This window comes from Perna viridis, chromosome 10 (genome assembly GCF_037379345.1).
Source record: "Perna viridis isolate PV_CMFRI_1.1 ecotype Kerala chromosome 10, ASM3737934v1, whole genome shotgun sequence".
NCBI classification, from domain to species: domain Eukaryota; kingdom Metazoa; phylum Mollusca; class Bivalvia; order Mytilida; family Mytilidae; genus Perna; species Perna viridis.
In genome coordinates, this window is record NC_142454.1 from 31369640 (window position 1) to 31381951 (window position 12312).

At 33.4% G+C, this 12312-nt stretch overlaps 2 protein-coding genes across 2 annotated transcripts; both read right to left on the reverse strand.

Annotated features, from left to right (window-relative positions):
- Nucleotides 1-2173: 2173 nt before the first annotated feature.
- On the reverse strand, nucleotides 2174-3850 carry LOC148605382 (medium-chain acyl-CoA ligase ACSF2, mitochondrial-like). Its single transcript, XM_088547580.1, has one exon. It carries the CDS (start codon nucleotides 3848-3850, stop codon nucleotides 2174-2176), a length of 1677 nt encoding a protein of 558 aa, XP_088403706.1.
- A 3793-nt stretch (nucleotides 3851-7643) lies between these two features.
- Nucleotides 7644-10540, reverse strand: LOC148605383 (tRNA (carboxymethyluridine(34)-5-O)-methyltransferase ALKBH8-like). The gene is made up of 4 exons (XM_088547581.1): nucleotides 10536-10540; nucleotides 9312-9534; nucleotides 8668-8758; nucleotides 7644-8131 (listed from the first exon to the last, which is right to left on the reverse strand). The coding sequence occupies exons 1-4, from the start codon at nucleotides 10538-10540 to the stop codon at nucleotides 7644-7646; spliced, it is 807 nt and encodes a 268-aa protein (XP_088403707.1).
- Between the last annotated feature and the right edge of the window lie 1772 nt (nucleotides 10541-12312).

Genomic DNA, 12312 nt, shown 5'->3' on the forward strand with positions numbered 1-12312 from the left:
ACATTCAAACTCTATGTTTCTACAATCGCTTGGACCGAAAGTGAAACGCACATTTTTCTGATTTTTCGCTAAGCTATTCAGAAACCTTTGCGTTTTGCAAAGGGCTTAAATTTGTACTTTACCTGCGTCATATAAATTGAAAGTATATACTCCCAGAAGGTATTGCACTAAGAAAAATGAATTATCATTGGTGATGCAAATAAAACTTCTAGAAACGCTTACCTACCGGTGTACCTGATCCATGTGACAAGTTTATAGCCCGAGTTGCTCATTTACTTATGTTTCTTTGTACGTATTATTTAGGCTAATTTATAATTTTGTTGCGTGTGTCTGCTTACCCTTCCTCGTATTTGCCCTGGGTTACATTTTTTTTTATTTCCGCTAGAATCTTGGTTACTCTTCAACATATATGCAGTTAATTGCAATATCAACTAAAAAACGAGATATCATCATACAAAGAATATCCTGTCTGACATTGTAACAGTTGCACCTTTCCAACATAGAATAACCTTTATCTGAAATACAAATTTATCATCTTCAAAGGACTAGGCCAAAATAGCAGCATGGAGAGTGTTTCTAAAGCAGTGGGTGCTGCTAATCCTTCTGAAGCATCTGAGTTCAACCCCTATTTTTATTGATTTTGTGCTGTTCGTTTTTCTGTCTTTTATGTTACTGTAAATGTACTAATTTTCGCAGTAGTTAATTTTTGCGGATTCTGTCAAATTAAAAATTTCACGAGTATCAATTATCACAGTTTCTAAAAAAAAAGATAAGCGTTATATTGTGTTAAAAAAATCCATTCCCCGGGTACTAATTTTCGCGGTTTTCTATCCATCGCGAAAATTGATACATTTACAGTATGCGATTTTTTTTATTTATCATATGCTCCTTTAGCGTCCCTGACTTTTTTCTCATCATTTGCACCGTAGTTATTTCTTCTTCATTCTTTCTCTAAAAGAAAAAAAACTGTTTTGAAATTGCAACTTGACTACCTTTACCATGAAAATATTACAAAATGCAAAGTAAGCTTGTGTTTTACAAAAGAAAATGCAAGCATTAATTCCCGGAATTTTGACAAAACTTTGTATAAATTTTGATCATAATACAAATGTAACAAATGAATGTTGAATGGTAAAAACGGTCCAATGTTTGAGCTTAAAGGTAATTGGGTTTTTTATGCTATTTAAGGAGGTAGACTTGGGGTAAGGGAAATAACTCTTTAAATCAGTGACATGTTTGTATCATATTCAATTTCACCAAAAACTTTCAAGTTTTCCTTTGAGACAGAATGAAATCAGTTCGAGTTATTTTGATGCTTACAATAGAATGGTGTAAAGTGGTGAATACAAACGTTCCACTGATTTGTGTCCCTAAGCCTAGGTCTACCTCCTTAAATGCTGTTCACTTTACGGCCATCCGAGGGGAAATTTGTATCACGTCCTTGAAAACTATAACAAAAAGCAAGATATGACACCGATTTTATTGTTATAATGACTACACAATGAACAAAAATTGTAATATTACCCGTGTTGTTTTTTTTCTGACAGTAGGTAGACTGTCACATAATTTTATCAAGTTCAATTTGCGTATTATTATTCTTTTAAAATGAACGTCTTATTGACCGGTATAACAGAAAAATAAATTTAATACGTCGATGGATACGAGTTTATATTTATTTTTATTTAATAATTATTATGGACTGTGTAGAAATGTATTGAGTTTTCCCAGAAGAGAGTCTCATGCATCTTCCTCATTGAATGATACTTCGCCCATAGCAACATGGCGGTGTACTGTAAACAAAGATTTAACAAGCCGTCCACAACAGGTAAATGCAAAAACAGGTTAAAAGATGATAGATTGACGGCACTCTTTACGACTGCTTTTGGTACTTGCAATTTCCCCCCAAAAAATATAAAAAGAAATTCCAGGACTCTAGCCGTTTTGTGTTCATTTATTAAAAGAGAACTTTAAAAAGGGGGCGAAAACAAAGAGTGCCCCGATAATTCGTGGTCGTTCATGACCAGCTATTGACAAAGAAACACAAGTGTATACAATTGAACAAATGAATTTTGAGATTTTGATGTGAAAATGAAGTTTGTCCATTGTAAGCAAACTTCAACACAAAATATTTGTCTTAGCCATTACTTTCATCCATGCATATTTAGTCCTGTGTTTATTTAAGATTGTGTTTGATTTGCTCGTAAAGGTCATGTTTCTGTATTTTGCCGGAAGTTGTCCGTGGAAATGACTCAACAAATACGTGAAAATCCGGTATGAAAATATCCATCTCCAATGTATCTGGTTTCGCAATAGTGTTGTCGCGTAAAATTGAACTGATTTCATCCCATGATGCCGTCGAACCTTCGTCCCTTATGATACAAGCGCAGGACTTTTGATAAACTGTTTCATCGGGTATGGGAATAATAGCGGCTGCTTTGACTTCTTTGTGTTGCATCAACAGGCTTTCAATGGGACCTGGTGAAAACCAAAGTCCAATGGCATTACTTATCAACTCAGTTTTTCGTCCAAGGACAACGAGATCTCCGTTTTGAGTAACATAGCCTGTATCCTGAGTATCATACCACCCAGAAGTACTAATCACCAGCTCTGTCTGTTTCGGCTGGTTCAAATATCCCTGAAATCTTGTACGTGGGCGGGCATATATGTGTCCTACAACCTCACGGGGCACTATTCTCTTGTGTTCGTTTACAACCTTAATTTCGACCCCAGGGACAGGTGGTCCGCAGTTAAAGTCAATCACGTCCATGGAAGATAATTCGACTTTCATTGCCATATATATCAGTTCCGTGCATCCATAACCAATGCAAAGTTTATCGGTGATAGTTCCGATACTGTTTCCGACGGACTTCTGTATCGGGTGTCCAGAAACAAGTATGCCCTTCAGAGGTTCGATACTTTTCGAGACAGACTGAAGTTCTATCATATTGTACAGGCAATATGCTAATATAAATGCATGTGTACATTTTTCTTTTTTAATGACTTCCAGAAATGTTTTTGATATTTCCTGAACGCGACCTAGAGCCATGAAGTTTTCAAGTGTAACATAAGTACATCCGGTGACTAAAAATCCATGTATATAAGCGCCAGCCCAAGCAAAGAGACCAGGACTGAAAAACACATCGTTTTCGCGAAGGTCAACTACATCGTACACACCGCGAGTTCCTTGCAAAAGTCCGGAATGAGTCCACTGGGCAAGTTTTGGAAGACCAGTTGTGCCAGAAGTTTGGAAAATAAGGCAAACTGCGTCTGGATCAATTACAGGCAGCTTAACATCATTCGATCCAGCATTTATCACGTGAGATACCGTAAACGGGAAGTTCTCGTGGGAAGTTGTCGTAATAACATACTCGAGCTCCTCAATAGATGATGAGGTTTGCTGAACCTTGCCATGATCGTCCGTGTAACCGACCAATCGTTTTACAACACTTAATTGTTTTGAGGCTTCTTTTCCATCAAATATAAGCGCTTTGCATCTGCCAGATTTTTCAATAGAATACTTCACATCTTCCCCATCATTTTGTCCGAAGGTCAAACTCATTGAAACACAGCCAGCAAAATATATACCAAAATGGCACACAGCCCAGTCACAAGTATTTGACAAACCAAGTCCAACAATATCGCCAGGTTTCAGTCCGACAGACACTAGTCCTTTAGCAAATTTCACAGACTGGTCATAAAGTTGCTGGAAAGTCAATGCAGTCCGTTCATCACCACAATAAAAAACGAACGCCTCTCTGTCTTCAAACCTTTGTGTAAACTTGCTGAGTCGGTCTGGAATCGATTCGTAAGTAAGTTTTTTGTTCATCGGTGTATGCAAGTAAGAATCCATACCTCTTAGGCAGAGAAAAAGGACTGATTTATATATCGACACAAAACAACTGATATCAGTAGTAAAGTATTACCTTTGTGTAGATAAAATAGTCTTCGCATTACACATCCGGGATTTGTGAACAAATAAGAGAGTTTAAAATCTAGAACGTGCTCTATTTAGTGTGTTTATCTTTAAAAATCGGTCATTATTTAAAATTATTCCAATGAATTAAGTGTCTTTGTCCGATAACCATTTGAAAAGATTTCCTGATTACAAAAATACATAATCATTAAGTAGCAATCTTTATAAAACCAAGACATGCAGGAGACGATTCATACATTAAATAGAACCCCAAATTTACCTTAATTTTTTATTCAAAACAAGTCTTGGTTTGTCGTGTATTTGATGCAGTTTTCTGGATTGTGCATGAAACCCGGGATATGAAAGAGTTATCGTTCTTGTTTTACTTGACTGAAGTGGCGCGTGAATGCAAGAATTTCTCCGTAATAAGTTATGTGTATTCTTAATGTTTGATATGACATTAGCTTGCAAATCAGTCTGCTTTAAACTTAAAAAGTTATTCGTACTTTGAGTGAACGAATACAAGTCATACAAACCTGTCAAAGACTAAAGATTTAACAGAAATATATTGTTTAACCGAGACGATGAATTACCAAACGAGCCTGTTTTTAATCAAATTTCCAAATTGAATACTCAACACAATTAGTTTTAAAGATTGAAATATGTAGCCTTAATTGATTTTGTTTTTCACCTCTTGTCTATATAAAGAGCAGAAAAATGAAGAAGGATCTATTTTTAAAACAAGATATCAATGGTGATTAAAAGATGATCTGTAACAAAAAATAATAACCCAAGTTTTCCTTTATCAGCTTAATAAGAAGGACCTATAGATAAACAAAATTAAAGTTTGCATCTTTACAGTTGTGATACCTAGAGTTATAAACAGCTTAATTAAAGACAAATCGGTCATTATTTAAAATTACTCCAATGAAATTTGTGTCTTTGTCCGATAACCATTTCAAAAGATCAAATGCACGGTCCTGGCAAAAACTGATATTCATCAGTGGCGAATCCAGTGTTTTAGGTAAGTGGGGGCCCCTAAAAAAAATTCCTGACAGGATCACCGATGAGCATCCCCCACAAGAAAATGTTGAAAATTTAACACTCAAATCTTGCGTTTTGAGGATATCTTGAACAATGTTTAAAACTTGCATCTTTCTAAGGGGAGCCGGGCCCACCTGGACACGTCACTGTTAATTAGTTAAATAATCTGTATTCACTCACTGTAGATGTTTTACGGCTAGAATAATTCCCATCGTGACTATTGGCCTAGAAGCAAATGATAAAAATGCACACTTCCAATATCCAACGAAGACGCTCTAGATTGTTAGTTAATTTAAGATAACGTTAAATTTATGACAAAATAAAAATGTCAAATTAATTATCATTGATGTTTATGTGTTACATTAAAGTGTTTTTTTTTTTTGTTTTTTTTTTTTTTGGTTGCAATGAAGAATATTTTTTTTTAAATGTCGAGGGTGGCAATGTGTGTTGTTCGGAGAATAAATTCAAAAAGAAACAGAATTTGTTATAAAAAAAGAGGATGGAGTTTACGCCGTTATACTAAACATAAAACATAAGATATAGTGTCAGTTTTGTTTATTGTGAGAAAAATATACTCTTATTTATGGCATAACCGAGAATGATCGAAACCATCCCAATGCATTTTTTAATCCAGATTTTGTCTATTTTACATGTTTTATGGCTATTTTCATTATGATAGAAGGCTTGTCGTCCTTCAAACATATCTCACTAGACGTAATTACCAAGTTCTTTCATTTTGTTAACCAACATAAACGGATTTTCATTTTTGGCCTAGAGTTAATCAGTTTGTTATTACTCTTCGTATGTCAGTGAAACAAATCAAACTGTTTGGATAATACCTGAAGATATTTAGGCACCAATCATTTTGTTAGCAAGAATGGGGGATTTTTAAAAATAAAATACGAGTAAGTTGATTAAATATTTTAGCCCCCAACCCACCAAACAAAACTTTTACACAGCCATGAACCAAAAAAGTAGATCCAACATTTTTTCCATTATTTTAGAAATGAAAAATAATATTTAAAAAATTGGACATGTGTAGAAAAAAACTCACTAAACATATATCTCAGGCCCCTCGAAGAGTGTGTTCTGTGCAAAAAGGATGTAGGGTATAATTAGATTTATGCTTTTTTTATTATTATTATTTTCTTTTTTAGGTTTTAATTTTCTTTTACTTATGTACATATTTACAAAAAAACATATTTTTTATATACTTAAGTTTCAGTATCCCTAAGAATCAGGCAGGGGTGCAACAAGGTATGAAAAACCCAATCATTTTGAAAGTGTAATTTGATTATTTGCATCATCAGAATCAAGGAAAACAGACCAGATTTTCCATATCATGCTGGACCATTGAGTTTACAATTTCATTGAAAAGCACAGAAAATGAACATTTCTAGGCAGATAACTCTATCAAAAAACTAATTTTTCTAAGACTTTTTTAAATTTCTGAGCGAATTCAATAATGCAGAGCAGAGATCAAATAATGGTCTTTTCAAATAGAGAAAGCATCCTTGAGTGAAGTTATATTGTCAGATTGGTGGGGTTTTGACATGCATGTTTCTGATTTTTCCCATTTTGCCTGATTTGTACAAACACTTACACTTAAATGATACTTGAATAGCAGCAAATCGTTCATTCATTGTTCATGAATGTAGATCAGGTCTCTGTCACGAATGAACTTATTAATAATTCTTCTCAGTGTCTACTACTTTAATTAGATTTGTGCACGCTTTTTTGACCCTGCTTTTATATGCTGGTTTCATAATAATGACTTCTGGATATGATATGATCTTCATTGCATTTAGTGCATTCTTCCCTAACTTTTTTTTCTAGTCATTGTTATATCTTGATTCTTCAATGGTTCCTTATCGGCAAACATTGTGCCATAAAATTTTCCTCCAAAACTAAATTCACGCTCCGAACAGCATATGATATTCAAAATTCATTTTAGACACTGCAGCCAACTCTCTTAGAAAATGCAAGAATCTTGCAAAGATGGGAAAATTTAATGATTTTGCACTTGCGTTATCCGATTGACAAATGACGTATAATCTGAATTACACCCCCAGAATTTTGAAAGGCCTGTCTGCAGCGGTTGGTAGGAGAGGAAACGAACGTGTGTTGCTATGTGGAGCTTTGGTTAAATGCTCATCACTGGAGAACCCTGTTATTGATCTTAAAAGTGACCAAAACATACTGTAAAAGCATTAATGTTTGTTGTGTACTAATTTTCGGAGTGGACAGACATGTGCAAAAAGTAATAACAGCAAAATTGATTTTTAGGCTTACAATTTTTTAATGCCGCAAAAATTGACATTGATAACTGCGAATATTTTCAATTGACAGAATCTAGTAAAAATAAGCCACCACGTAAATTAATAAGTTAACAGTATTAGGAAACAATTTCATTTCAAAAGGAGTGAATTTCATTTTCATGCCTTTTTTCATCCTTGTACTATTCTGCCATACTTAGACAGATTTTAACGTGTTCGTTCACAAATGCAACAGCTCATAGGTTGGCACTTCACACTTTATATGAATTCCTTGGGGTCAGAAAATAAAAAAAGCAAGCAAACAAAAGAACAAGTGTCAAGGACAGACAAAAGATAACTATGGATCCAAACTACATTGATAAGAAATAAAATATTCCAAAAGTCAGTTGCTTTAAAATATTATTTATTTATCATTTTTTTTCAAGTATCAAAGCCCAATTTCCTTGATCATAGTAACTCTCAATAATCTGGCATCCTCCAAGTCTTAAGCACATATCCTCTAATTCTCCTTTCTTGAATAAATTATAATACCTATGAAAACTTGTAGTTTTGTTATCATTATTTTTCTTTTCCCAAGGAACCAGCAGATCTTGCTGCTGGAAATGTGTTCTGTTCTTGTGTACTGCCAAACAGCAACATGAAGACTCATTTCTTGCTGTTTTGTCTGCAGGTACTCTATTTTCTACAATATCTCCACACTGTTCATTGTTTTCTTGCAGCTTTGTCTCTTTGAATGTCTTAGTACAGACATCAACAGAGTTTTCAATTGAACTATTAGAGTCTCTATTGCATTTACAAGTATATGTATATGAGTTATTGCCCTTTGAATCTTCAACGGAAACTTCATGTTTAGTTAATTTACTATCCTTCAAATATTTAGATTTGACCTTCTGAAGCTCTACAATAGGTATATACACATTTTTCAAAGCTTGAATATTATTGGTTTAATACTTTTTGAGTTCAGATTAAAAAAGGATGTACCTCCTAAGACTTAAAGAGGGACAGACAGACAGTCAAGCATTTACTGGACCTGATTTCACTTTTGGGGACACAGGTAGAAAAGTACACCCAAAAAGCATAGGGACTATTTATGGTAACAATAATTCTTAATTTCTTATATATATATAAAAAAAAAAAGATTTTCTTATTCAATTGTAAAACCTACTGCAAAGCAGCAGAACAAAAATATTGTGCAGAGTCGTATCTGTCGAAAAATCAGAACTAAAGTAACAAGCGGAGAAAAATTGAGAATCAGAGATATCAATTGGTCTTACATGTGTAAACATACTTTGCATATCAGAACCCAAAAGGATTTTGGTATAGCCTTACACGTGTAAACATATGATAATCAGAAATGTTTTTAGTAAAGCCTTACTTGTGTAGACATGTGATGAATCACAGCAATACATATACAAATATCAAGGGAAGCAGAACGTATAGGAATGTTTAAGACATCTCCCACGTACACCTCATGTGATCTCTGTAGGCAAATATCTGATAGATTGAAACTCCTATCAGAGCCTACCTGAAATTAAAAAACAATGTTGTATAGAAAGTAAGGACTTGTCCAATGTGCCATGTGTAAAAAGTTTTCATAATTCACACCGTGAAATAAATTTGTAAACTTCACATTCAGACGTGTGACAACACTAATATTATGATGAAAACGGCAATTAATTTTGAAGAAACTCGATATAATAAATAGGATAATAAATTGGTAATCATGAATAACAAAAGTACAATTACTTGTGCCAAGACTTAACTCATACATGGTACAATTTACACCTCCTCGTCCTATCTAGGCATTCTTCGGCAACTGTGATCAAATTTTGGTAACTCACTCTTTCCAATTACTCATCCTATTATAATATCACCTTACATCCAAAAATGACTTTAAATCTATTTCATTTCTGAATAAACAGTGAATGTATGTGTACAATTAATGACAGAAAGAATACTTTGAGCAATGAAATTTTCTCTTATCGTGAAAAAAATATGATACAACAATGTTGTGCATATGATTTTATATTCTAATTGTGCTGCACTGCCTTCAATATTTTGCAGATATAAGTAAGTACCTCAAAAATAAATTTGTTCAGCCCTAGATATTTCCCATTTCCACATCCAATATCTGCTAAAATTGAACCAACTGGCAAATCTTTGATAAACTGAGCTATTCTTGGCCAGGGTGTGTGCCTTGTACCACTGAAATGGTCAGATATCTCCTCATAAACCTGTTGAACATGACTGTTTTCTAATTTCTCTGCTTCTTTGTCTGATTTAGGAAGCAAAACATTCACACTGAAAAGAAACAAGAGGCTGACAGTTAGAGCAAACTGAATTTTCTCACTTTGAAATTAGAACTGAGAATCATTACCTGGAGGTAATATTGAGTGTTCTAGTGATGATACATGAACATTCCCAAATACATGGAAAAGAAGTCTTAAAACAAACTTTTTGTCATAGATGCTGGTGCATTTTGGGGCTTCCTAATTTCCATTGATAATGAAATTAAAATAAATCTTGAAAACATTTTATCCACTCAAAAAATACACACGTTGTGACAGTCATAACTCAAACATGAGAACAGTGAAAAATTCTATTTACAAATAAACATAATGGCCTTTTAGAAAACTTGACCCTTATTCTTTTGATTACCGCTATAGCTTTGGTTCCCTTGATTACTCTTTGACCAATGAATCAACATACCAAAATTTGAAATGAATCTTTTTTATTAAACAGACAATAATCAAAGTCCTTCCTTTTGCAACAAAAATAGCCACCATTAAAAAAAAACAAGATATTTGAAAAATCAAACTTGACCTTCATTTTTGTCACATAAAACAACATACCCGTATTTGAAAAGAAATGGTCCAATATTTTCAATTTATTGCATGGGCAAAGGTCAAGGTGTCTTTCTTTCATAGATATATGTATGAAAAATTGGTCAGGTTTAGACAGGTTTTTGGTTTACTAAGATTCAAAATACATTTAAGTTGATGTAAGAGGACTTTTAAAAGTGTTTGGTTTAGACAGGGTTTTGAATTATTCAGGTTCAGTTTAGACAGATTTCAGTGTACATATATAATAAACCAAGTTTTTCATGTGACAAACAAAATGCATGGGGAGGAACAGTCAGCAGAAGTCTGACCTTGTAAAATTCGGGCAAGTATGAATAATTTATTCAAGCTTCATCTATGAATTTTAATTAGAAATAAATGTATGCAACTGCACTGGTATCTGAAACAGAATGAATGTGAAAATTTTGTTATTGGACATATTTATCTTTAAAGATCCATTACCACATACTTAAACACACAATTATATTTAACATGTCAAAGAACAATCGAAAACTTTTTTTTTGTGTGAAAATCTCAAACTTTTGGACATCATTCTTGACCAATTTCAAAATTCTGAATTGAACTTCTTGGTGATTCGGCATATCAAAGAGTAAAAAAAGCTTGTTTGAAACTGAAATTAAATGATGTTTAATATTGACCACAGTTTAGACCAGCTAAAAAATTCTGCCTGAACTCAAAAACAAACAAAATATCTGAAATTTGATAAAGAATTGCAGTTTGGGATTTTCAAGGAATAAAGAACATGTGGAGGTATTCCTGTCAACAAACCATAAAAATAGGCCATTAAGGAGGTAGACCTAGGGTAAGGGACATAACTCTTGCAAATCATTGGAATGTTTGCATTTAGCATTTTACATCAATCCCATATAAGCATCAAAGTAACTTTGACTGATTTCATTCTGTTTCAAATGAAAGCTTGAGAGGCTTTAGTGAAATTTTTACCCATTCCAATACAGTTCGTCAAAAAATGTTATATGTAAAATGTGTATATAAAGCAGACGAACGAAAAAGGATCTTTTTAAAATGAGGACAAGATAATAGTTTGTATAAACAAACAGGCCCCTCCCCAACAACTGAATATATATCACAAATTGTCAAATTATATAAACAAAATTATTCGCTAGTATAAGTGTCCGTGATATGAATTATAGTGACAGAGAATGATTTGGCTAGAATGCTAAAGAAGCATTTATTCATAGCTGCGTGTATAATAGGTAATATTTGAGCTTTTTGAGGTCATTTAATCAATATTAATCAACATACATCTATAACGAGAACATATATGGTGAATTTGTCAAATATACAACAACCCCACTGGAAATGTCAGTCACAGACCATCCATTGCTCTTCAAAAAACGACAAAGGAACCCTCACTCCACAGGGCAGGCTGCAGCTGGCCCTATAACATCATTACTTATAGGTAATGAAAACCCATCCCTTTCATCGTAAGTTTTAGTATATAGTTTACCATAATTGATATGAATTCTAAGATCAAGAAAGGGGCATTCTTTATTATTAATATTAGTTTTATTTAAAAACAGTTTTACAGAACACATATCTTTAGTATAAATATTTAAGTCATCGTTGTCTGCTGTAAGCATATCATTAGAAATTCAATTAACGTGGTTTTTTATGCTTTTTGTTACTAAAAATGGTCTACAGGAATTCGAATAAATACATACTAAATGACCGTTTGATAAAATATGTGCGTTTTTATTTCATGTGAATATGTGAAAGTGTAGTGTGTAAATTGAAAAATCAAAACTTTGAACAGATTCGAATGCTCCCACATGATCATGTAATTTATCATGCACTGCGAGCGAGGTTTTAACACTCCAAAAATAATTAATTCCACTATTTTTCTTTTGTAGAATGTCAGTATAAAATTTACGTTAAATAATGTATATTTTCTTTGATATTGTATCATTGGCCTCCAATCATTTGCTTTCAGTTATATTTCAAACAAAAGATATATGACATGAGTATCCATTGGAAACTAACATGCACTTTGCCTATATAATAGACAAAGAGAAGTTTGAGGCTACACTCACAAAATTCAGAACAGAGACGGCGCCCTATATAGCCAAACTCTGCAGCGTATCAAAAAAGGTGAAAAATGGCACTGGAGTAGATAGTAAGTTTAATAAAAGAAGCCGCACTACGCTTTGACTTAAGAAGAAAACTTTTCACTAAGAAATGGATGGAAAATACAGTGAAT